General features: G+C 41.8%; 1 protein-coding gene across 1 annotated transcript in view; it reads left to right on the top strand.

Moving 5' to 3' along the window:
* TIMM50 (translocase of inner mitochondrial membrane 50) overlaps positions 1-24,148 on the top strand; it is a 1,096,571-nt gene that overhangs the window by 943,062 nt on the left and 129,361 nt on the right. Inside the window, exon 9 of the mRNA XM_044062888.1 lies at positions 7,050-7,206. Coding sequence (XP_043918823.1) covers positions 7,050-7,206 — 157 coding nt within the window. The remainder of the gene's footprint in view (positions 1-7,049; positions 7,207-24,148) is intronic.

Here is a 24,148-nt window from a genome sequence, read left to right as displayed (position 1 = left end):
AGGTGTCACTATTGATAGTAATTTAAAATTTGACAAGTACATATCACTTGCAGTTAAAAAGGCCCACATTAAATTAGGTTCTCTTTACATCATTAAGGTTTATCTAATCAACTCTTCGGATGAACAGTCACTAGGACCCACCTACTAGTCACCCTATTCTGTGCCTCCCCTATACTAACAAACCTAAGGAAAGCTGGCTTAAGCAAACTTGAAACATGCTACCACAAGATAGCCAGATTTGCTGCCATCCTACCCCACAGAACCCAGTACTGCCACACTCTAGAACTACCTGACCTCTTAGCCTTAAACCAACAAAGCTTAACCCACTCTATAGTATACTAGCCTGACAAATGTCCAGCCATACATAACCTAATTCAAATCCACCTCAACAATAGGATCCTAAGATCTCTCGACAAACTACTTTTAAAAGTTACAGAATCTACCAACAGATTTGGAGATCTCTCTACTCAAATCGCGTCTCTAAAACATGGAACTCATTCTAAACACCAACAACCCAGCACAGTTCAAAAACCTGCTAAAGATCCATCTAAATGACTCGTTATGCTCTTCCTCCTCACCTGGCTGAACCTACTTGTCATTTCCTCACCTCAGCCCACATCAAACTCTCTCTTTCCACCTTCTGTTCTAATGTATATACTTTTTTAACAAAAATTGGCGTATGTTACCTGACAAACATTATTGTATTGTATTCCATTGTGTAGTCTGCTTTATCTTGATCTGCATAATTTTGTGCTGTTGTACTGTTTACTGGTGTGTATGTATGTGAAGCTTTATGTGGAGCTTTTCTCCCCGGGCCTCCACTGAAAATGGGCAACTAGCCCAGTCGGACTTCTCCGATAAACAAATGTTGAATAAATAAAAAAATAAAATGTGTGTGTGTGTGTGTGTGTGTGTGTGTGTGTGTGTGTAGACATATATTGATAGACAGATATAAATATATACCATAAATATGTATATAGGGATTCACTTCAGAAGCTTGAAAGCCCAAAATCTTGAATTTCAAAAGACTGAGAACAAAATCTTGAAAGTTCAAAAGATTGAAAACTCAAAATACTGAATCTCAGAATACTGAAAACACACAGGATACCAACATTCACTATATTCCATCCCAACTAAATAGAGAAATAAATAAAAGGTAAACCATTTACCACTTCTCCAAGTATAAACAGGGGGGCAAGCCCCCCCTGCTACTTAAATATATCAACTCTGAGATCGCACTCCACAGAGCAAAATGGCAAACATACCATTACTTGTTTCATGACTGCCTGTTGTAACCTTAGTCATGTTCCTTTCTAACTTGCTATACTACAACATAACTCATGTTAGTGTAGTGAAGTGAGATCTCTGAGTTGATATAAGTAGCAGGGGGTGTGGGGTGCAGGGGGGCTTTGCCCCTGCTTGTACTTGGAGAAAAGTAATATGGTTTGTCTTGCGTTTGTTATTGCATGTACTTCTGCTGAAATTTAGTAAATTAAAACATAAAAATAGCAGATCAAAGAACAAAGGCTGATGCAGTGTACTGTTAAGCGCTTTTCAGACCCTGAAGAAGTTTACTATTCTAGTAAATGAAAAGCGCTTAACAGTATACTGCATTAGCCTTTGCTCTTTGATCTGCTATTTTTATGCTTTAACTGGTTTGTGCTGTCTTTCATATATTTGGAATATAGTAAGTGTTGGTATCCTGTGTGTTTTCAGTATTCTGAGATTCAGTATTTTGAGTTTTCGGTCTTTTGAACTTTTAAAGTTTTGGTCTCAGTCTTTTGAAATTCAAGATTTTGGGCTTTCAAGCTTCTGAAGTGAATCCAGATATAGATACATACATATACACATTCATACATGAATATACACGGATCTACTTTCAGACTTCGAATTACCATATGATCGAATTGCACTTGATCGAGACCAAAAACCCTGAATGCACAAAACACTGAAACTTCTAAATGCCGAATGTCAGAAGATTGAAAATGGAAAGGTAGATTCACCACACGCCCACGACCCAAAGGAATTATGTTTTATGTTCCCTGCACCTCCCACACTCACTGCAAATTAAATATACCAACTCCGAGATCGCAGTACATTGAGGAAACTGGCTGGTGGGGTACGCACATAAAGTATCACCCACTGAAGTATTCCCATTGAAGTATAGATGTGACTCTTGCAAACAGAATAAATGTAGTCTTCATACCCATGCAAATTACGAACTTAGAGAGCAAGAAACGCTTTCTAAACTCGAATAGACTGATTCCACTGTCTTACATTTTTAAGACTTCAGCTATTGCTTTCCATATTTCAACTGCAGTACAGCTAGACATATTGTGCAACACTATTTCAAACTGTGAATGGCAAAATAATGCTTAAATAATACTAACTAAATGGATAATAGTAGCAATGCAGCCTTCTAAAGAAGCACTTCTTCTTTGTTTTTTTTTTATAACGTTGTCGTACTCAAGTTTTAGGTAGTTCCACCACCGTTAAATGAAAAGTCGCCATTTTTCTTAAGTATAAAGTACAAATCTTTAAAGAGATAGTACACTACTTAAAGAGTTGGGCATAAGTAATTATCAGAGTGTTCGACAATGTGTAATTCAGTAATGTAAACATTTGTGACTTTGGGTTTTTGGTCTCACTCAAGTGCAATTCGATCATATGGTAATTCGAAATTTGAAAGATTATACATATATATATGTGTATATATATATATATATATATATATATATATATATATAATGTATGTGTATATATATATATATATATATATATATATATATATATATATATATATATATATAAATGTATAGCTGAAAATGCGAATATAGCTGCTACTGTATTAGTAACTTTAGATACCCAGTTCTTTGTCTGCTGTTTTACTTAATGATTTGGGGGTAAAAGCCATAAGACAACAGGCGTGTTCATGGTTCTACCATGCTACAGTTTCCTAGCTACTTCTAAGGGACTTTTGTTTAGTAGATGCATCAGTATTGCAATCCCATGAGATATATGCTTATCTTTGATCTTTTGAAAAGTTTGCTAGGTCTGTTCTGTCTTTTCACTAAACTACTTAGATGGCAGATTGCCCTACTGATTCTGAGATTAAGTTTCAGCCCAAAAAGTTAAGACTGCAGTGATGTGGCTTAAGGGACAGTGATGCTATTGGCTTACCACTGAAATAAAAGCATTGCTTAGGCAGCTAAATACAGCTTGGAATTTATGAAAATCAAATACCCACAATGAAAAATTGCACTTCAGATACCTGCAGGTTAGGAAATGAGTAGGACAATTACAAGGTCAGCACAATGCACTCTCCTGGGTCACCCAGCAATTTTAACTGACTTTCTCACAAAACTCACCATGTTAACCAATGATCCTGTTATTATTCGTACACCCATAAAAAATATAATTTGCTAAGCTTCTGAAAAAATATGCCCAGCTTCACCCTGCCTTTCTAAAAAAGTACTGTACTATGCATCTCAAAACTTTTAACTCCTATTTTCAACCTCTCTCACCTCTGGTAATTTTCCTTTCAAGTTTCAACATACCGATATAAGCAATTTGTCTAATTCCCCAATGCTAAATCACTTTGGATTTTAAACGAGTTTCCGTGATATGTTCACTTGCCAAAATATTTCAGAAACTAATCTAAGACTAAATCAGTGAACATATCAGCAGTTATGAACACTTAACAGATGCTTTACATGGTTTTAGGTATAGCTGCACCACCCAGACATCTCTGTACAAAGTCAGAAATATGTACTGCAATATGAATTGTGGGCTGTGCATACTGGAAATTTTTAATTGATGTTACACAAACATTTGATATTGTAAGTCATGAGCTACTCCTAAGCAACTTAGCATCAGTGAAGTTTGGTTATGAGATGGTTTTCTAGTTAGTTTACTAAAAGAACATTTCTGGAAGTTTTGTTTCAGACATAAGTGAACTCACTACTTCCTCAGGGTCTATTCTTGGACTTGTGTTCTGTTTCTCTATTAATAATGTTCCCTTAACCTGACAGTATATACAGATAATAAATTAACACCCAACAGTTTACAGGGAAAGATTCCAACCAATTTTACTTTGCAGGTGAATTGGTTATCCCAGAATCTGCAATTCCATCTATCCATCCTCAACCCCTTTTTTTCCCATTTTGCACATGGGATAAGGGTGTCACTTCAACAGTGACAATCAACTCGAGCCAAGTACCACTCACTTGCAGACACATCCTTGCTCCTGCGGCCAATTTAGAGTGTCCAATCCACCTACTGCATGTCTTTGGAATCTGGGAGGACATCGGAGCACATGGAGGAAACCCACGTGACTGCAGGGAGGACATGCAGACTCCACACAGAAGACGCCCCAGCTGAGAATCGAATCGTTCATCTCCCAAAAGTAAGCCATCGTGATCTTTGCAATCTTCCACCTCGTAATAAATCACCAGAGGGAGGAACTGTTAAGTAGGTCTTTGAATGCAAACAGCTAGGCTTTACCATTGACCATACCCCGTCATTTTGCCTCACATGGAGAAAACAATTAGTGAGATTGGTTAAACACCTAAAATTTTGTTATGTAATGTCAAACTTCTGCCTCTTGAGGGAAGAAAGGCATTAGCCTAAAGTATACCCACATCTAAGCTAGCGTATGGCCTTCCCATTATCTTATTAAGCTTATCTTTGTACACCACATAACTTCAGACAGCTGATAGTAAAGTATGCCATTTCGTCTTTTTTAGACAGTAGAATCCATGTCTGCAAAAAGGCAAGTTGGCTTTCAGTCAGAAAATAAACAACCCAAGTCCTGCCTACCTTTTTGGTCAGACTAATTGAGCAGCACGTGTCCCCACAAACTTCCTCAAAGCTAGTGGCAGGAAACACCTACAATGACTTTAGGTCAAATAATGGAAAAGTCTTTCATACATAAAAGTTCTTTGGGATATCTGATGGCTAGAAATCATTTTGCAGACCTGAGGCAGCCTGCTGGAAAAGTCTACATGTGAAATTAAGACCATCAAGCACTGAAAGATTTACAAATTAAACTGTGACTCTCTCTTTACAGTGAATAAATGCTGTTGATGTAATTATATTGTGTAAACCACTAACAATAATAGGTAATGTTCTACACTGGCTTGTTCTTTTATTGCCAGCAGTGAGATAACTGAACATTCCATTTCATTCATGGCAATAAATTAAGACACAAAAAGCTTGGAATGTCATTCTTTAATGTAAACAAATGTATATGTTACTATAATCTTTGTTTGCAACATGTGTAGTCATTGACATTGTATTGTCTATTTCTGCTGTCCCATGTATTTGTTGTATTGCTAATTAGTGAACCAAAGTCATGTGATTGAAAAGGGCCTTGTGGCCAGTTCATAAGTGCATTACATCCAGTCCACCTGTCTGGGTAACAAATGTGTTGTTTTTCTGCTTGGTTTGTTTTTTGTAATGTTAGAGATTTGATGTTCTAAGCTGGATACAGTAGACTGTCAAAAACCTGATCATCGGAAATTTTGTAGTGTCGACTCCTGCAGTTGTATGCAAGATTTAAAAGAAACTGTAAGGAACCAAACTTAGTGAAGGTAGCTGAGAAACACCTTTCTTTTTCTATCTCTTGTTGTTTTTGTATTATTTGTATGGTTTGTGAATCCTGTGCTAACATTTCAACTAAGTTTTTTTTCTCATTTATATTGGCAACCTATACTATTTTTTCCTCTTATTTTTGCCTGTATGCCTGCCAAAGATCAAGTCTTCTCTTGATTAGGCAATGTTTATTCATTCCTCTGCTCCAGGGATTCCACCCAGAGCCAAGGTGAAAGTTATCTCATCCAGGCAGCCCTGAGAATGCATTGTGCTCTCATTGACATCATGTTTTTTTTTGAGCAACCTGACCACACACCCTGTAGAGAGGGACAAACTGTAGTGGCCCACTATGCCCTCCCCTTGTGACTACATACTTCTGCCCACTGTCTTAAAAAGCTACCACCCATTGGTGTTTTAGTAAGCATAATCCCTGCCTCCAGACTTCCTCTCTGTGTCACCACCCCTCCTCCGAGGGTAATTGGTAGTGTGTGTTTGTAGCTGGATTCTCCCCTCCCTCCCATCCATGAAGTTTCCTATCAGTACCAGCAAGCACCTCTGCTGTTAGTCAGACTTAGGTTGCCTGGGCTGTAGTTAGAGCTTTATCCCTCTATGCCACTGGTGTTGGGCAGCACAGAGTAGTGAATCAGAATATTCCCACTGCTGAAGTATTGTTTTTATGCAGTTCCTGACAACATTGCATATGATGTAGACATGTTCATGCTTTTGATGTAATTAGAGTTAGGACATCTGCTGTGCATTTAAGTGCAACAAATAAATGGATATTACAGCAACAGATGTAAAACAATCAGAACTAATCCCTACATATCACCAGATTTTCAGTCCTTTCCCCTCCCTTGCATGGTTTTCTGCCACTACAACCGTTATATTCTTAGGCATTGTTTATTTATGGCTGGTCTGAGTTAAGATGGTAAAATGGAGTATGTTGAACACAAAGACTTATAACTCTGGGGAAAAGCATTTTAAGGACAAATGTTCTCCAAAGGCAGAGCATTTTCTGAAGTGGTATGATGTGAGCAAGTACAATCTTTCACCAGAGCTCACATTCGGTACATGCAGTGCCATTTTAGGTGACATCCCTGTTTAGGCTTAGGGTCACTGGTGGATAGGCTTGGTATCATAAATCTCTGGAAGGGGAAGGCTCTGTTCCATAATCTTATTTTCACAATGGTTGCCAAAGTGTTCAGATTTGGCTCTTGAGGTAAACCAGAATTGTACTTGTGGTACTTTGCTTGCTACTCGTGTTCTATGTAACAGGAGTCCTAGAATCAGATGTCTTGTCTCAAATCAGTTATTTTGTGCAGCCTGAGGTGCTTTTCTGGTATATGTTCATGTAAGCCAGGTTATGTTGATTAGTAAGAGTCACAGTCAGTCTGCAGTTTCATAATAAATCAGTATTTTCAATATCCTAAAAATTAATCTGATTCTGATCTTTGTAGGACATTTCCTGCTTGAACCGAGACCCTTCCAAAGTGATTATAGTTGACTGTAAAAAAGAGGCATTCAAACTGCAGCCGTACAATGGTTTGGTAATGAAGAAGTGGAACGGAAGCTCTGATGACAGAACACTGTATGACTTGACGTCATTGCTTAAAAGTGAGTGAATGTAATGTGCACGATAACTGTGCATAAAACTTTGAACTTTTCATTGTAGGATGGCTTTTCATAAGCTCATCAGTGAGAGAACTTCCTGTTACTTGATATTATTAGAATTGTCTGTGGCAGGTATGAGTACACTAATCCTTTATCAAAAACTCTTGACTTAGATGGATATTGCATGTATTTGATGTTGTTGGTCTTCGTTTATCCTTGACCTATGTGACTCTGTTCCGCATCTCAAAACCGGCTTATTCATTACAATGGCTCGCGCAAACCAAAAACTCCTGAGCCACGTTCCTACCCAAAATACCTCTCTCTAAATTATGTCAGATCTCTTTTGCTGCTCTTCTAGCGAAGATGCATCAGCTGAACTCTCCTTGAGCTAAGCAAAAAATTTCTTGTTCTTCTCTTATTTCAGTTTTTTTTTGAAGTCCTAACCTGTTAGCTTTACATGTACCCCTTCTAGTAGGCTCTCTTAAATTTTATTGTTTTTTTTTTGAGTGTTTTATCCATGTCTCTTTCTTACCATGTGTTATCTGTCCTACCATTGCAGCTAGTGCTGTCCCTTTCTTCTACCTCTGGTAGTTTTTGGCTTACCATCATTATTAGCCCTTTTCTGTCTCTGCTTTACCTCTTCGTGTGTGTGTGTGTGTGGCTTTAGCATGAGTGTTTTCTGCCGTTGATCGTTTTACTCAACATGGCAGATAAGGGCAAGGGAACTGCTGCTTTTAAACAGTGTTCTGGTTGTGGCAGGAAAATGAAAAATTTAGATGATCGTGCTTCTTGTGTGTATTGCTTTGGCCCAGCCCACCTTCAGCAACAGTGCGATATTTGTCATGCCTTTAGTAATCGGGCCCTTGTAGAGAGGAAAAATGAACTCATTCTGAAAGGCTTAATAAAAATGTCCTGTGAAGAGGCCTTGTCTGGTCAGCCTAGAGGTGCTAAATCTGAGGAGTGTTCTCCATCATTATCTTCCTCCACTTCTACAGAAATTGAGCACGCAAAAAAGAGAAGTCTCTCCATGCCAGCATCCCCTTCGGCTCCGGCATGTAAGAAATCTTAACCTTCAGTTACCACTACTTCCGCAGAACAAAAGATGGACACCACAAAAGTTACGGAATCAATTCCGGTAGTACTGACTACCTCAGTGCTGATCCTTCTTACCACCTCTCATTCTTCGGTGCTGGTTACTACAGTGTCAACAATTTTTTCGGCACCAGATCCTTCAACAGTGCCTGTATCACAGGAACCACAATTTCTTTCAGTTCCCTAGGACTAGGTAATCTCCCACTATAGACTCCTTTGTGAGGCAACTGCCAAGTCTTTTTTTGGAGAGACTGGAATCTCCTTCAGCCTTGTTGGTACATTCCTCTAGGAGTCTGATAGAAGTCGACTTTGTGAGGTTGCTGGATCAGCTCCTCATGGCGAGGGGTATTTCCACTTCTCAGGCTTCACTCCCATCTGGAGATGGACATTTTCCTCCAAGGACTTCACAGGACATTCCTCCTCATAACCACTGCAGCTTTAAAGACCTTGTCTCCAACTTCCTCAATTCCAGCTGTCCTGGTGCCGAGAGCTGTCATGTCTTTGGCCCTAGTCTCTGCCCTGAACTCTTTGGTTTGTTCGGAAGTGATAGACTCCCGTGGTCATAGATACACACCGTAGTTTGTGGACTCTTCTTGGACTTCAGCCTTCGGGGTGGTTTCCATGAAGAGTGGTGGGACCAAGGTTCCAAGGTTGACTTTCCTGGTTCTGGGCTCCCATCCCTTCAAGTTATGGAGAGGGCCTTGGCCTCTGCAAGCTCCCAGCTGGTTTCTCCTCCATTGCAGCATTTTCATGGGACTCCCTCTGATCCAGAGCTTCTACTAGCCTCTACACCAGGACAGCGAGCACTGAAGCTGCAAGACACCCCTCTTACAGGGCCCCACATTTTCTGATTCCTCCACAGAAGCTCCCACTGAGGAGGTGCCTCAGAAGAGGTCATGTAATAGGAAATACCATGATTCCCTGGAGGAATCTGTCACAGAAGACAGAGACTTCAATGACAGGGATGGTTCCCCCAGGTCAGCCCTGAATACATCTCCTTTGGAGACATTCTTGAGATATAAAAACAAGGGCGTGGCTGGAAATCCCAAGACCCATCCTCAGAGGAGTCTGTGTACTTGCAAGCATTTGGTGCTTGCCCATCTACATCTTGGGTGACCCCACCAGCTGATGATGATATTAAGCTGATCACCCAGCAGGCGTGCAAGGCCCCTGACTCAGTAGAACCAATCCACAGGAGACCAGATAAAATTCTTTCAGCTCCAGAAGTCCATCAACATTGGTCTAAAGGTTTAGTAATAGATCCCATGGTGGTGGCTGCTACCACCAAGAAGGAACCTAGTAGAAGAAAGTTCCACTGTTCATCCCCCAAACCATGAGTCTAGGGTGATGAACAGATTTGGAAAGCGGGTCTACACTTCTTCGATCTTTGTCTTGCAGTCATTGAACTTCTTGGCACATTTCAATAGACTTCAGCGGCATCTGATCAAGGGGCTCTCAGATACTCTTACAGGAGCTGCCTCAAATGAGATACAAGATAAGGTAGCCTCCCACCTTGCCACCCGGAGTCTCTCTCTAACTCATCCATGAAGCTTTATTGAACATGACACCAAAGGAACGACTAGGGCAGTGGGTTAATGCATGGCCATAAGAAGGCATGCCTGGATGCACTTGTGTGAGTTTGTGGAGCCATTCAAGTCTTCGTTCTTCAACACTCCATTTAGATCTTCTCTTTTTGGCCTCAAAGTGTAAGATACATTAGGCAGCTATGAAAAAGATGGAAAATCCCTGTCTGCCATGGGCATATGTTTTTCCGCTCCCCAATGCTCCTAGTCCAGGAATAAGAGAAGCGGGAAAATGTGGTTCAAGAAGACCCAAGGGCCTTTCCAGGACACACTTGGTAATGACACTCCCCCTGGGACAGAGGGGGGAGCTATAATGGAAGATGCCGACCACGCAGCTGAGGTGGCCTGCAAAATCAGGGTTCCAGAGATTCCTACTAAGGGAAAAACCCTACCAGTGCTCCTGAAAGGAGGCCTGATTGCTTGCCTCTGGAGGCAGTCGGGGGAAGACTGTCCTTGCACCCATTAGTCTGGCAAAAGATAATCACAGATGCTTGGGTGCTAAGGATCATTACCATATGTTACTGTATTCCATTCAACCATACCCCAAAACTATGAAGAAAGATCCCCGATGTTTTACCCAATCAGAGGGATCAGGCAGCTCTAGAAAGTCAAAAGCTGCTAGAAAAAATCATCCAAGAACACCCGCTAAATCATATAGGATCCAGATTCTAATCAAGGTTCTTTTTGGTGCCAAAAAAAAACACTGGACTGTAGACCAATTTTGGATCTCTCTGTTCTGAACAAGTTTGTTCAACAAACAAAATTCTGGATGGTCACGGTTCAATCTGTTCTTCCCTTCTTGGGGAAAATGATTGTTTGTGTTCTGTAGACCTCCAGAACATGTATTACCACATAAAAATGGACAAACGCTCCCGGGGGTTCCTCCACCTCTGGCTGGGAGCCAGTCATTATCAGTTCTGAGCTCTGCCCTTCGGTCTCACCACGGGCCCCCCCCGGGTGTTTACCAAATGTATGGCAGCAGTAGCAGCACACATGAGACTGCATGGATTCTGAGCGTTTCCTTATCTGGACAAATGGCTATTTACCACCCTCATCAGGCATGTACTGGAACAGACAAGACATTTCACCCTATGCACTTGTTTTCGTCTAGGTAGAACTGTGAATCTCCCCAAGTCTCAGTTGAGTCTGACGCAACATTTGTAATTTCTAGGAGCCTACCTCAATACAACTTCTTATGTAGCTTCCCTTCCTACTCACATATTACAGAAAATAGGATCTCAGGTAGACATTCTTCTGTTCAACAGCAGTGTTCCCATTTCACTAGATGTTCTTCGTGTTTCACTGTTGCAGTCATTACATTTGGGTAATCCTGTTGGCAGGTTGCCCTCAGTCGGCCTGAATTCCAAAGTCTTGGGTCCTGCGTCGGCTGTCGTCGCCCCTTCCCTGATGTCAGGTCCTCAGGGGTATAAGAGAAGCAGCCAACGCCATTTTCTTTAGTCTTTCTTGCCGCGCGGTGCCCAAAGCAGAAGCAGTTCGCAAGTGCCGGTCGGCCGACTCCTGAGATTTTCGAGTTCGAATTTCAGATCCGAAGTCTTCTATAAAGCTAAGTACCCCGTTGGGGAAACTTTTTTTTTGCTCCAGAACCGATGTCAGAAAAAGTTAATAATTGTATTTCTTGTGGGAAGCAAATACCTCATAAGGACTTTCCTTCTTACTGTATTCCTTGCCTAGGCCCTGATCATAATTTTCTGGGTTATCAGTTTTGTGCTAGATTTAACCAACGCACTATTAAGCATCGTATGATTTTGCTTTAAACTACTTTGGACGCAGATTTAATTATCCAGAAATGTCGTCGGAAAGCCATCCAACTACCGGAGTTCACAAAAAACGCAAAGAAAAAGAAAGACAGCCAAGGCCCAAAACCGACGATGAAGCTTCTCCTAAGCCAATCGCCGGTTCGCTGGTTCTCAGTGAGGTGCTTTCACAGACCCTGACGACCGCTACTTTATAGTCGCAGGCCGCTACCGACTCCCACGTGGAGTCGGCCATGCTGCTGGAAACTCAAGTTATTGGAGCCTTGGATGCTGATCCTTCAGATGGGTCCGGAGCCGCTGAGCAGGCACCGGCTTCTGAGAGTGTATTCAGACCCAAACATCTATACATTAAACCGACTTCAAAGGCAAAGACTAAAGCACCTTCAAAGGAAAAGTAGCAACCTCAAGAGCCATGTGTACAGGCCTCCATGCCAAAAAACAGATGCTCAAAATGGCCGAAAACTTGATTACCTTGATCAGGGGTTCCCATCCTCCTCCTGATAAGAGGTCTAGGCGACTGACTATGAATCTTCAGATCAGGTTTCCATTTCTTCTGATCAGGAATATTCTTTTCCCCCCATGAGGATTCTGATGCTGAAGAATCCATACCTTCAGCTTCACCTCCTGAGGACTACTCTTTTGGGGAAACCTTACATACCATGAGTGAGCATTTTCACTGGGAGAGCCAAGATTTTTCAGTCTAAAAAGAGGTTCGGGGATTTCCTGTTACTACCTCAGCACAAGCCACTAGCCATCCCTCCTGTGTTAGATATTGTAGATGATGTGTTTTTGGAGTCTAGCCTTTACCCCTGACTCCTTACCTCCAGCTCCTGTTAAGCCTGACAGATATTACAGGGTTCCTGACTCACATAAATTCCTTTTTAACAACCCTGCTGCAGACCCAGAAACTATTTCTCAGGGTCCCAAGGGAGTTAAGGCTTCCGCTGCAAAAAACCCTACCCCTTCTGACAGGGATTCTAAGGCACTGGATAGATGGGGGAAAAAAGGTTTACACATCTGCTACCTTGGCTATAAGGGCCTTAAACTGTCAGTTTCATATGCTCAAATATCAGCAACATGTCTTCGCATTACTTAAACAGAAAATGTTGTTAAACTCTGAATGTGCAGAAAACAAGGAAATGCAGGATATTTTGCATGCAGCTGAACAAGTTGGAAAGCATACTTTGCAATGTGGTTTTGATTCTTTAGAGGGCTCCTGCAGGGCCGCAGTTACAGGTTCTGTAATTAGAAGGCATGCTTGGTTAAAGGAACAAAATCTGCCTGATCATGTTAAAGTTACATTATTAGATGCACCTTTACAGCATGATTCTTTGTTTGGTGTTAAGGCAGAAGAGGTGTTAAAGAAAATGGAGGACAAGGCTAAATCTATGCAAACTGTCAAAGATTTCTTACAAGTACAGCCACCTAGGTTTAGTAGACACTGGCCAACAAAGAATTGGTCCTTTCCTGTGTCAGACAGACCTCAAAGGGACAGACCCAGACACCCTAGAGGCAGATCCCAGGCGCAAAGTTCATACAGGTCAAAGCAATGGGGTGCTTCTACCTCCAAAAGTGGAGAAGACAAATCACAACCTTACAGGAAACGGTCCCAGTGACTTCCCCCTACCTGCATTAAGCACTTATTTCCTGGCAGCACCTTTAGGGGGAAAATTAGCACTTTTTTCTCAAAACTGGCACATTATAACCCAGGACAAGTGGGTTTTAAATATCGTGTCACAAGGCTACAAGTTCCATTTCCATACCCTGCCAAAGGCAAACGGCTGGCCAGATTGGCCAAAAAATCAATGGGCAGAGGCACAAAAACAAGTCTCATCCCTCATGGACATGAGAGCCATTCAACAAGTGCCAGAGCAAGAGCGGGGACAAGGATTTTACTCAAGACTGTTCTTGGTACGCAGAAAGGACAAGGCCTGGAGGCCAATACTGGACCTATCGATTCTGAATACATTCCTGGATATACCAAAATTCAAAATATTGACTTTGCAGCTACTGCCCATGCTGGGCAAGAACGCTTGGCTTGTAACTTTAGACCTAAAAGAGGCATACCTGCATGTCCCAATCAGACAAATATGCAGAAGATACCTCAGATTCAAGACTGGCTCAATGCACTACCAATTCTCTACACTGCCCTTTGGCTTATCTACTGCACCCAGGGTCTTTACAAAGTGCCTGGCACCAGTAATTGCATTCTGCAGACAAAGAGGAATACAAATGTATCCTTGGATGACTGTCTAATTCAAGCAGAGAACAAGGACATCCTCCTAGAGCATCTGGCATTTGTGAAAAAACTTCTAACATGCCTAGGGTACACAGTCAAAGAAAAAGAAATCAAAACTAGTACCCTCTCAAGAGATAATATTCCTGGGTGCAAGCTTAAATACAACTGCCCAGATGGCTTATCTCACGCCAGACAAACAAATGCAACTGATTATCTACTTCAAAACGTTAGCAACAAAGACCCAGTTATCTGCAAGAAAAATTCTGCATGCTTTGGGCTTCATGGCATCCTGTATCCTACTAATTCCATATGCAAGACTGCATATGAGGAAACTTCAGTGGTACCTAAAAAGTGTTTGTACTCAACATTGCCACAGCCTAGAAACTATAATTACTCTAATTCCCTGCCTGCAACAGGAGTTCCGATGGTGGGCAAAGGCTTGTCACCAAAACAAGGGACAGCCATTCACATTACCTCCAGCCAGGCAAACACTAACAACGAATGCATCAGATTATTCCTGGGGGGCCCACATGGCAGGAAGATGCATTCAGGGAACATGGACCTCAAACCAAATGCATCTATATATCAATCAAAAAGAGATACTAGCTGTTCAAAATGCCCTGACAGCATTCAAAGACCTATTTCAACCAGGACAACTACTGATAAAGACAGACAACACCACGGTCATGTGGTATATAAACAAGCAGGTGGGCACACATTCTTACCCCCTTTGCAGACTAGCCATGACTTTGTGGGACACAGCATTGACTTACCAAGTTCATCTGCAGGCACAATTCCTGCCAAGAAGGAAAAATATTCTGGCAGACGAACTAAGCAGAAACCTCATGGATCCCCACGAGTGGCAGCTGGATCCACCAGTCTTCAGCATGATAACAAGGAAATGGGGATGCCCGGACATAGATCTATTTGCCTCCCCTCACAACTAACAACTAAAGAGATTCTGCACAAGGATTTATCACAGACAAGCATGGAAAGTGGACGCCCTATCCTTCAGCTGGAAAAACCTATCCGTATATGCCTTTCCCCCTCTGCCTCTCCTCCCCAAGGTACTCCTAAAGGTCAGACAGGAGAAGCCAAAGATGATACTGATTGCACCAGACTGGCCCCGCCAGCACTGGTACCCAATTTTAAGGAGCTTGTCTCAATGCCCAGCTTTGACCCTCCCTCAAGTACCACATCTACTGTCCCAGCAAAACAATCAGATCCTGCACAGCCGGCTCTAGACTTTAAACCTGGGAGCATGGCGGATAATGTAGTCATACAAAACACACCTCTCAGTAAAGCTGTGATGGATGTCATTTTGGAAGCCAGAAGGCCTAGTACTAGAAAATCTTATGTTGGAAAATGGAAGAGATTCTGTGCTTGGAACCAGGCACAAGGAACAGATACAGCTGTGCCAAATATTCCTCAGATTTTACAATACTTAACTGAGATGCTGGACAAAGGCCTATCTTTTTCATCTATTAAAATTCATGCCTCTGCCATTTTGGCTCATTACAATGCAGAGCCACCAATCTTTTCTCACCCCTTATTAAAACAGTACCTCAGAGGAGCCAAAAATTAAGGCCTCCAAAGAGATCACCAATGCCTGCATGGGACCTCAACTATATCTTGGAAAAATTCACCCTGCCTCCTTTTGTGCCAGCTGCTACTGCTGATATAAAGTTTTTATCTTGGAAAACAGCTCTGCTCCTAGCAATAACTTCTGCAAGACGAGTTTCAGAGCTACAGGTACTCATGGCTGTGGAACCTTTTATCATTTTTTATCCGGACAGGGTCTCCCTTAGGACAAACCCAACATTTATGCCTAAAGTGGTGTCCAGTGTGGCTCTTAACCAAACCATTCATCTGCCAACCTTTTATCCAAATCCACAGAGCAAGAGGGAAAGAATTCTGCACTCTTTGGACGTACACAGACAGCTTAGATTCTACTTGGACAGATCCAAAGTTTTCAGAAAGAGCATTTACTAGTGGCATATGCTGCAGTATCACAAGGAAAGGCCATCTCAAAGCAGACTATTTCAAAGTAGCTAGGCCACTGCATTTGTTTCTGCTACTTAGGCACTGGCTTGCCATGGTATAAGGGCATTAGGCCACATTCCACCAGAGCTGCAGCCACTTCAGCAGCCTTTCTCAGGGGAGTACCAACCAAGGACATTTTAGAGGTACAGGCTCTGGGATCAATGGCAGAGGCCATTACTTTTGTACCGCTAGCAAGTTTCCACTTGAGAATCCTGCAGTGGCTTCTAACCTCCCAATGGTCTATTATCACTCATCCTGTGTCTCACCTCATCCGAATTACCGATCATTGCAAGAAGGATTTATCTCGGTGGATGGAATCCAAGGAAATTCTTTTGGGTCGACCTTTTGTTTCTCCTCATCCTCAGGCCATAGTGACCATGGATGCCTCCCAGATCGGATGAGGGGGACATTTTCAGGGAAGGACTGTCCAAGGCACTTGGTCCCTGATAGAGGCCAATCTGCATATCAGAGTTCTGGAACTGAGGGAAGTGCTCTTAGCGTTGCAAGCCTTTCAAATTCCCTGTGGAATAATTGCAATTCAGTCAGACAGCGTCAGTAGTCTTGTACATCAACAAGCATGGCAGAACCAAGTCTTACCCGCTTTGTAGAGAAGTCCTCAGAGTGTGGCAATCAATAGTCTCTTCAAACCGCTTTCTAGTAGCAGTGCACATCCCAGAGAGCTCAAATGTGATAGCGGACAAATTGAGCAGATGCATCCTCCTGCCTCACAAGTGGTCTCTCAATTCCAGAGTGGCGAAGGAAATTTTCCATCAATGGAGCCAGCCTTGCTGCAACCTATTTGCATCTCCCCAGAACAAGTGCAACAGCTGCTTTGCCTTAATCATTTCTCAGGGGAGTCCCCAAGAGATACTGTCCTTCACGAATGGCACTTAGGGCTACTCTGTGTTTTCCCCTATTGTTCTAATACCTCCTTTCTTGAAGAAGGCCATAAGGTTGAAGAGCAAAGTAATTCTCATTGGCCCATTTTGGCCTCAGCAATTCTGGTTCCCATTTCTTTGACCTTACCTACTTCAACGTCCATGGACTCTGGACCCGGATCCAGATCTCCTGTCCCATCCTCAGGGACTGGTTCATCCCAACCTGAAAAACCTCAAGCTTACAGCTTGGTTGCTCCCAGTTCCATTAATTGCTAGGCAAAATAACTTTTCCCCAGCTCAAGACATTTTGCTAGCTTCCCATAAACCTTCCACAAGGAGACTCTACCTCAGTAAATAGAAAAGATTTTCCATATGGGCATGCAATAACAAACTTGATCCTTTCCCTACCATTTGAAGAGGTTTTGCAATTTTTGTCTGAGCTCCTTGAACAAGGAGCTGCTGCTTCTACCATCGGAGTTCAGCTTACTGGTATTTCTAATTTCCATAATGGGTTTGAAGGGCAATCCTTAATTTCACATAAGGCTGTGCGAGGCTTTTCTAAAGGGAACATTAAGGTTAAAGCCTCTTTATAGGGAACCTCTCATCCCCTGGGATCTGACTTTGGTTTTGCAATCCTTGGTCCAATCCCCCCTTTGAGCCTGCAGCTGCCTGTGATTTGAAATTTCTTTAATGGAAGACCATTTTCTTAATAGCTATTACATCCACTAGGAGGATTTCAGAGATCCAAGTGTTGTCTTCAAAACCTTCATATTTCGTTTTTCATAGAGACAGGGTATTGCTGAGAACCAATCCATCCTTTCTTCCAAAGGTCGTATCTGAGACTAACATTAATTATCCCTGATTTTTCCAACAAGGGAGAATGCTGCTTACATTTATTGGATGTCCACAGACAATTGGGTTTTTATCTTGACAGAACTAAAAATTTCAGAAGGTTGGACCAGTTATTTGTTTCCTTGTAAATAGGTAAATCAATTTCTAAAGTACATTGTCTACATGGCTAAGAGAACACATTACCATTATGTACAACAGGAAAAGCCTCAAATTGGCAAGATACAAGGTAGCTGGGGACTCTGTCCCATAGATCAAGGGTAAATGAAGATTAACTACATTAGATAAAGAAATTATGTACTCACCATAATGTTTCATCTGTGTTCTCTGTCTTCATTTATCCTTGACACCCCACCCTCCTTCAGACTTTTTGAGGAGCGGACCTTAGTCCTGTCTATTTGTTTTCTCATGCATGACCTTGGACATAGCCTCTTCAATGGTTATAGTATTACCTTCTCCTAGTCTTTGTTATAGCTGCAAACTCAATCTGAGGTAATTTAGAGAGAGGCATTCTGGGTAGGAACTTGGCTTAGGAGTTTTGAGTTTGAGCAAGCTGTTGTCACGGCCAAGCCGGTTCTGAAACTCTGAACCAAGTCTCGTAGGTCAAGGATAAATGAAGATCAGCAACACAGATAGAACATTATGGTTGAGTACACAACTTCTTTTTTGTGCAGCACTGTAACCAGTAACACAGATAGTTCATATCTGGGAAAGCATACTGCATTAAAGACATACTTAAAGGATTGGATATTAGGATTAGATATTCAATATTCCTGGGGCTGGCGACAGAAAGGAGAATGGGCTGTTGTTACTAAATTATCTTGTCCTGCTGTCATGGTTTGATAGAGTGGGGCCTTGGTCTTGTCTCAGATTTTCAGTCACAGTTGCTTTTGGTTACCCCATAAGAAGAGGCATTACACATGCAGAAATTGCAGGGTGTTTGTTCTGTTCGTGACAGTCAGTGGGATCCCATGTGAGGTGCTGTTAGAAATTATTGATATTCCAAACCCTTATCATGAAACCAGCTTAAAAGAACTTAAGAGTCATGAGCCCTTTTGTGACACTGCGGGAGTCCTGAAAATTCTAAGAACTGTCCAGGTTGCTGCTTCCTTTCTAAAAGTAAATAATCATAATATTTTCAATTGTATACTATGATGTCAAAGAATACAAGTTAGATAATAAGCAAAAGACAGACATTTGCATTCTAAACCACTGTCAGTTATTACATAGTTCTGAATGCTTGCTAGTGATACTATACGTGACATGCAGTAATACTCAAAGTTATGCTACGTTATAAACAAAGTATAAAAAATATAGGTTGTTACATATATAAAAGTTATTGGAATGTTGTCAAATAGTGCCTTTTGCCTTAGTGCCCCCATAGTGCCTTTTTTAGGCAAGGCTCAAATTCTAAACCTACCACCCTAGAACACAAAAAAGGAAAAAAACTAAGGGTAATGCTGCTCAATGCCAGAAGTCTAAATCTCAAAATGCACGCACTCGAGGCCCTTCTCAGTATGGAGAACATCGATGTCTGTGCTGTGACAGAAACCTGGTTCAAGGCTCCTGAGAGCACCCCAGCACTATCAGGTTTTACCTCATATCATGCGTTCCGGCCCCAAAATCCGGACAATACCAAGAAAGGAGGGGGTATCCATATTCATCAAGGACACCCACACCTCAAGACTGGTGGCAACGCACGATGCATCGGAGACCATCCAGGTGCAATTAACCATAGGCAAGACTGCTCTGCAAATTGTAGCATGTTACAGGCCACCCTCACAAACTCAGGAACCTCACATGGCCTTCCTGAAAACACTAGAGGGGATAAATGTATCACCAAACACCATCATACTAGGTGACTTCAATTACCCTAATATAGACTGGGAACACTACTCAAGCCCAAACACCCTAGCCCAAAAGTTCCTGGAATTCATAAACTCAAATGCCATGGAACAACTAGTCACCATCCCCACAAGAGGAGAAAACATACTTGATCTCATCATCACGAACATGGGAGCACAATGTTCAATACCGGAAGTATACCCCTCACTGGTGAGATCAGATCACTAATCTCGCTGGAGGTCCTCATCCCACCCCCACCTGAAATAAAAAAGACCACAGTAAAGAACTTCTCGAAAGCCGACTTCACACTTCTAAAGACTAGTGTGGTCTCCTTTAAGGCCCCCGAGCCAGCGGAAAACAGTACTCAAGCCGCTGAATCACTTACAAATGCCTTCTACCAGCGCCTGCAGGACTGCATGGATAAGGCAATCCCAAGCAAAACAAAGACTCTTTGTACCAAAGGCAAGCGCCCAGTCTGGTGGACCCCAGCCATAAACAAACTCTACAACAAAAGGAGGAAGCTACTACAAGATGGAGCAAAATCCTTAAAAGGTAAGACACCCTTGATCACTATAAGTAAAAAACTAAGAGCTCTCATAAAATCATCCAAAGCAAATTTTGAGAGAAAAATAGCTAAAGACTCAAAAGACAATCATAAGGCCTTCTTTAGCTATGTTAGAAACCTGGGAGGAAACTCCCAGATATGTTCAGAACTAGTTCAAAATGATGTGAAGATTACTGATCCTACAGACATTGCCAACATACTGGCTGACAGGTTCAGTGCAAACTTCTCCCCAAAAGGAGAGATATCTATACCAAGCGATTGCAGCCCCCAAACATCTCCAACGCCCAAGTGAGAACTGCTCTCCAAAGCAAAAACACAGCATCCATGGGACCTGATGGTGTCCCAGGCTGTGTGCTCCACTTAACTCAACGAGGAATTAAACCCACAGCTAGGACAGCTGTTTAATCATAGTCTTACCTCTGGATACGCACTCCAGGAGTGGCGCACTGCAACTGTGGTCCCACTTCACAAAGGCGGTGCCTCCACCGACCCTGGAAATTACCGCCCATTAGCTTGACAAGCCTTATCTGCAAAGCCATGGAGAGGATCATAATGGACCTCATAAATAAAGACATAGGGAATTTGCAGACTTTGGATCCATCCCAGTTTGGCTTTGTCAAAGGCAGATCATGCCTTCTAAACTTGGTTGACTTTTTCAAACAGTCACCAAAGCCATTGATGAGGAAAGGCAGTCCATACAGCCTACCTCGATCTGGCGAAGGCCTTCGATACAATACCCCACTCGGGTATCATTGAAAACTCATCAGCTTAAATGTTAACCCATACATCACAAGATGGGTTGCAAACTGGCTGAGTGACAGAACCCACAGGGTCAGAGTTGCTGGCGCCATGTCAGACTCAAAGCCTGTCACAAGTGGTGTACCACAGGGCTCAGTCCTGGGCCCACTCTTGTTTGGCATCTACTTTTCCAAGTACAAGCAAACACAGGAGGGTTATGGCTGACAAAGTTTGCAGATGACTGCAAACTGGGCCATAGTAGAAAACACATCTGACACAGATATCCTTCAGAAGGGTCTCACAGAAACGGATAACTGGTGCCAGAGCCATGGCCTAAAGTTAAATGCCAAAAAATGCATAGTCATACCCTTCGGGAAAAACAAGGTTACCCCCACCTACCAAATAGGTGGCAATCCACTGAGCACAGAAGAAGTTATCAGGGACCTGGGGACCCAGGTTGATAGTAGTCTGTCATTCGACACCCATGTAGCTAAAGTAGTTAGGAAGACCTTCTACATTGCCCACCTTATCATGAAGGGATTCTCATCTAGATCAAGGGAGGTCATAGTCTCCCTATACTCATCAGTCATCAGACCAATGATTGAGTACAATGCCCCATTCGGAATGTATCTGACCCGACACTTGCAGCAGCTGGAGAGGCCACAAAAGTTCCTCACCAAAAGGATAAAGGGTCTCAAACATCTGTCCTATGCTGCCCAACTGAAAGAACTCCAGCTCTATTCAGTCGCCACCGCTTGCCCAGAGGTGACCTTTGCCTAACATACAAGGCCATGTCAAACCCAGATTTGATGAATATGCTTCACCTCAAAAAATCTAGATCCGTCAGAGCCACAAGGGCGGGAGACTTAAACCTCGACACGGCTATTAATAGGACGTGCTGGAGGGATAGATTCATCACCCAAAGACTCCCTATGCTGTGGAACAAAATCCCGGTATATGTGAGGCAGAGCACCTCGCTGGCCTTGTTCAAGAGAAATCTTGACCAATGGATGGGAGATCGCAGATATACCCCAGGGATTACCTCAGTGTCACTGCTCGACAGAGGCACAGCAAAATAATGGGTATAGTTCCCCATACTAAAGGGGTGGCGTAAGCCACAAAACTATGGGCTAGGCTTGTAAATGCCCTCGGGCAGATAGCCTAGTATGAACCTATGAAATAATTACAGTAATTCACACTTTTGCAAGTTAAACCTGGATCACACATAACTGTCATCTTTTAATGCAAGGTTATATGTTGTATATCCTTTACAAAATGGCAGTCTGCCATATATTAAAAGTAGTGCTTACTGAATAATTAAATATTATTTCTCTAAATACAGTAGCTTCTTAGTGGTTTGAACTTTGAAATGTTTTTGTTGTTTTTTTTTAGTGGTTTGGGGGATTGATGTGGGATGTGGGGTGTGGAGGTGGTTTGGATTCACTCCCAAATGTTTTTGTGTGACTTATAGCTGTTACACTGTTCATTTGCAAGCCCTTGTCATGAGGACCGGCTTGAAGAAGCTTGATGAGATTCATGAGCACTTTTGCGATGCTGCGGGAGTTCTGAAAATTATAAGAGTCATCCAGTTTACTTCTTCCTGTCTGAAGGAAATAATCATAATAAATATTTATTTATTTATTTATTTCAGTTTGATTACCGGGGAGGTCCACTGGGCATTGGTAGCCCGTTTTCAGTGGAGGCCCGGGGAGAAAAGCTCCAAAACAAGGAATTATTACAGTTCAAATATTTTGATTACAAAGATAATATCACTGTACATGCAAAGTTATAGGAACTCTGAAATACAAAAATAATTTCAATGAACATGCAAAGTCATAGGCACTCAGAATTACAAATATAAGGTAGTTACATTGGAAATATAAATGAGCATGCAAAGTCATAGGCACTCTGAATTACAAAAATAATTACAAAGAACATTCATAGTCATAGGCAGTCTGAATTACAAATATCAGGTAGTTTCAATTTTGTTTAGGGAGAAAAGCGACCCATGATGAATATTGTTTTACTATGTAGTTCACTAGGTGTAATACTTTTAGAAGGGAATAGGAAGGAGAATAGGAGGGGGTTAGTCAGGGGCAAATGGGGGTAGACAGTTTAGGATTTGTAGGCAGAAGAGTGCAGTTTCAGATTCTGTTATGATAGAGGTAGGAGTGAAGCTGAGTTTTGAAGTTATTTAGGTTGGAACATATCCTAAGTGACAAGGGCAGGGCATTCCATTTTTTAGCAAGTGTAAAGGATAAGAGAAGCTGGCCAGCAGGGTGCTGGGGTTTTTGAACTGTGATCAGGTTGTGTTGAGAAGATCTAAGTGGTCTGTGGGGGGTATAAGGGTGCAGAATATTAGAAAGGGCAGGGCATTTAGAGGGGTGTAGAAGTAGTTTGAAGGCTGTGGTGAGTTGGATGTGGTTAAGTTGATTGGGAAGTTCAAGCCAGTTTAGGGAGTGAAGGGAGGAGCAGTGATGAGAAGAGGATTTGGCGTTAGTGGCCAAATATAAATATGTATAATCATAATATTTTGAATCATATCCTGAGATGTAAAAAGAATACAAGTTAGATAATAAGCAAAAGAAAAAAGGACTGATTCTAACAGCAGTAATAGATTAAAGCGTATCAAATATATAAGGGTAAATATAAATGTTATGTTATATGATACTGTACACTAGGATTATAGCTAAAATATAAAACCTAGGAACATAGTAATAGTACAAGACATAGTATACAAACAGAAATAAAAAGAGAGCAGAATAAGATTGGAGAGGCATAAAGTAGGGTGGGAATAAGTGGGAATTTGCTATTGAAATCTTTGCTGCTTTGGTGAGAAATTGCTTATTTCTGTATAATTCTCCTAGTTTTTTGTGGACTTTTTTTATGGTCATGGATATGTGAATGTCAAATTTTAGTTTATTGTCTATTTCCACTCCTAGCAATTTGGTGTGTTCAGTTGGGTATATAGTGGTGTTGTCTTTTGCTGTGATGTTAAAGTGAGAGTATCCAGCAGAGTTCCTAGAGCAGCAGAGACCAGAAAAGACAAACTTTCCAGATTTTAAGTATTTTTTTCTGCATTTTCGACTTTTTAAGCCTTTCGACGACTATTTCTGCCGGTTTTATTCAGTTATTACCTGTTTTTACTGTTTTTAATAGCTTGAATTGTTTGTTGCACTTCATTGTTTAAGTTTTGCTTAAAAGTTAAACAACAGGCTAATACACTCAAGTGTACTAGCTTTTGATAGCAATTAGTCGAAAAGCACAGCATTTATTGTATTTTCTGCCTATCTGAAAAAAAACTTGAAAAAAACAAAAAAAAATACTCTTGTTTTCCA

Source organism: Protopterus annectens, chromosome 1.part0 (genome assembly GCF_019279795.1).
Source record: "Protopterus annectens isolate FY-2018-M chromosome 1.part0, PAN1.0, whole genome shotgun sequence".
NCBI lineage: Eukaryota > Metazoa > Chordata > Ceratodontiformes > Protopteridae > Protopterus > Protopterus annectens.
This window is presented reverse-complemented; position numbering and strand designations above follow the sequence as displayed.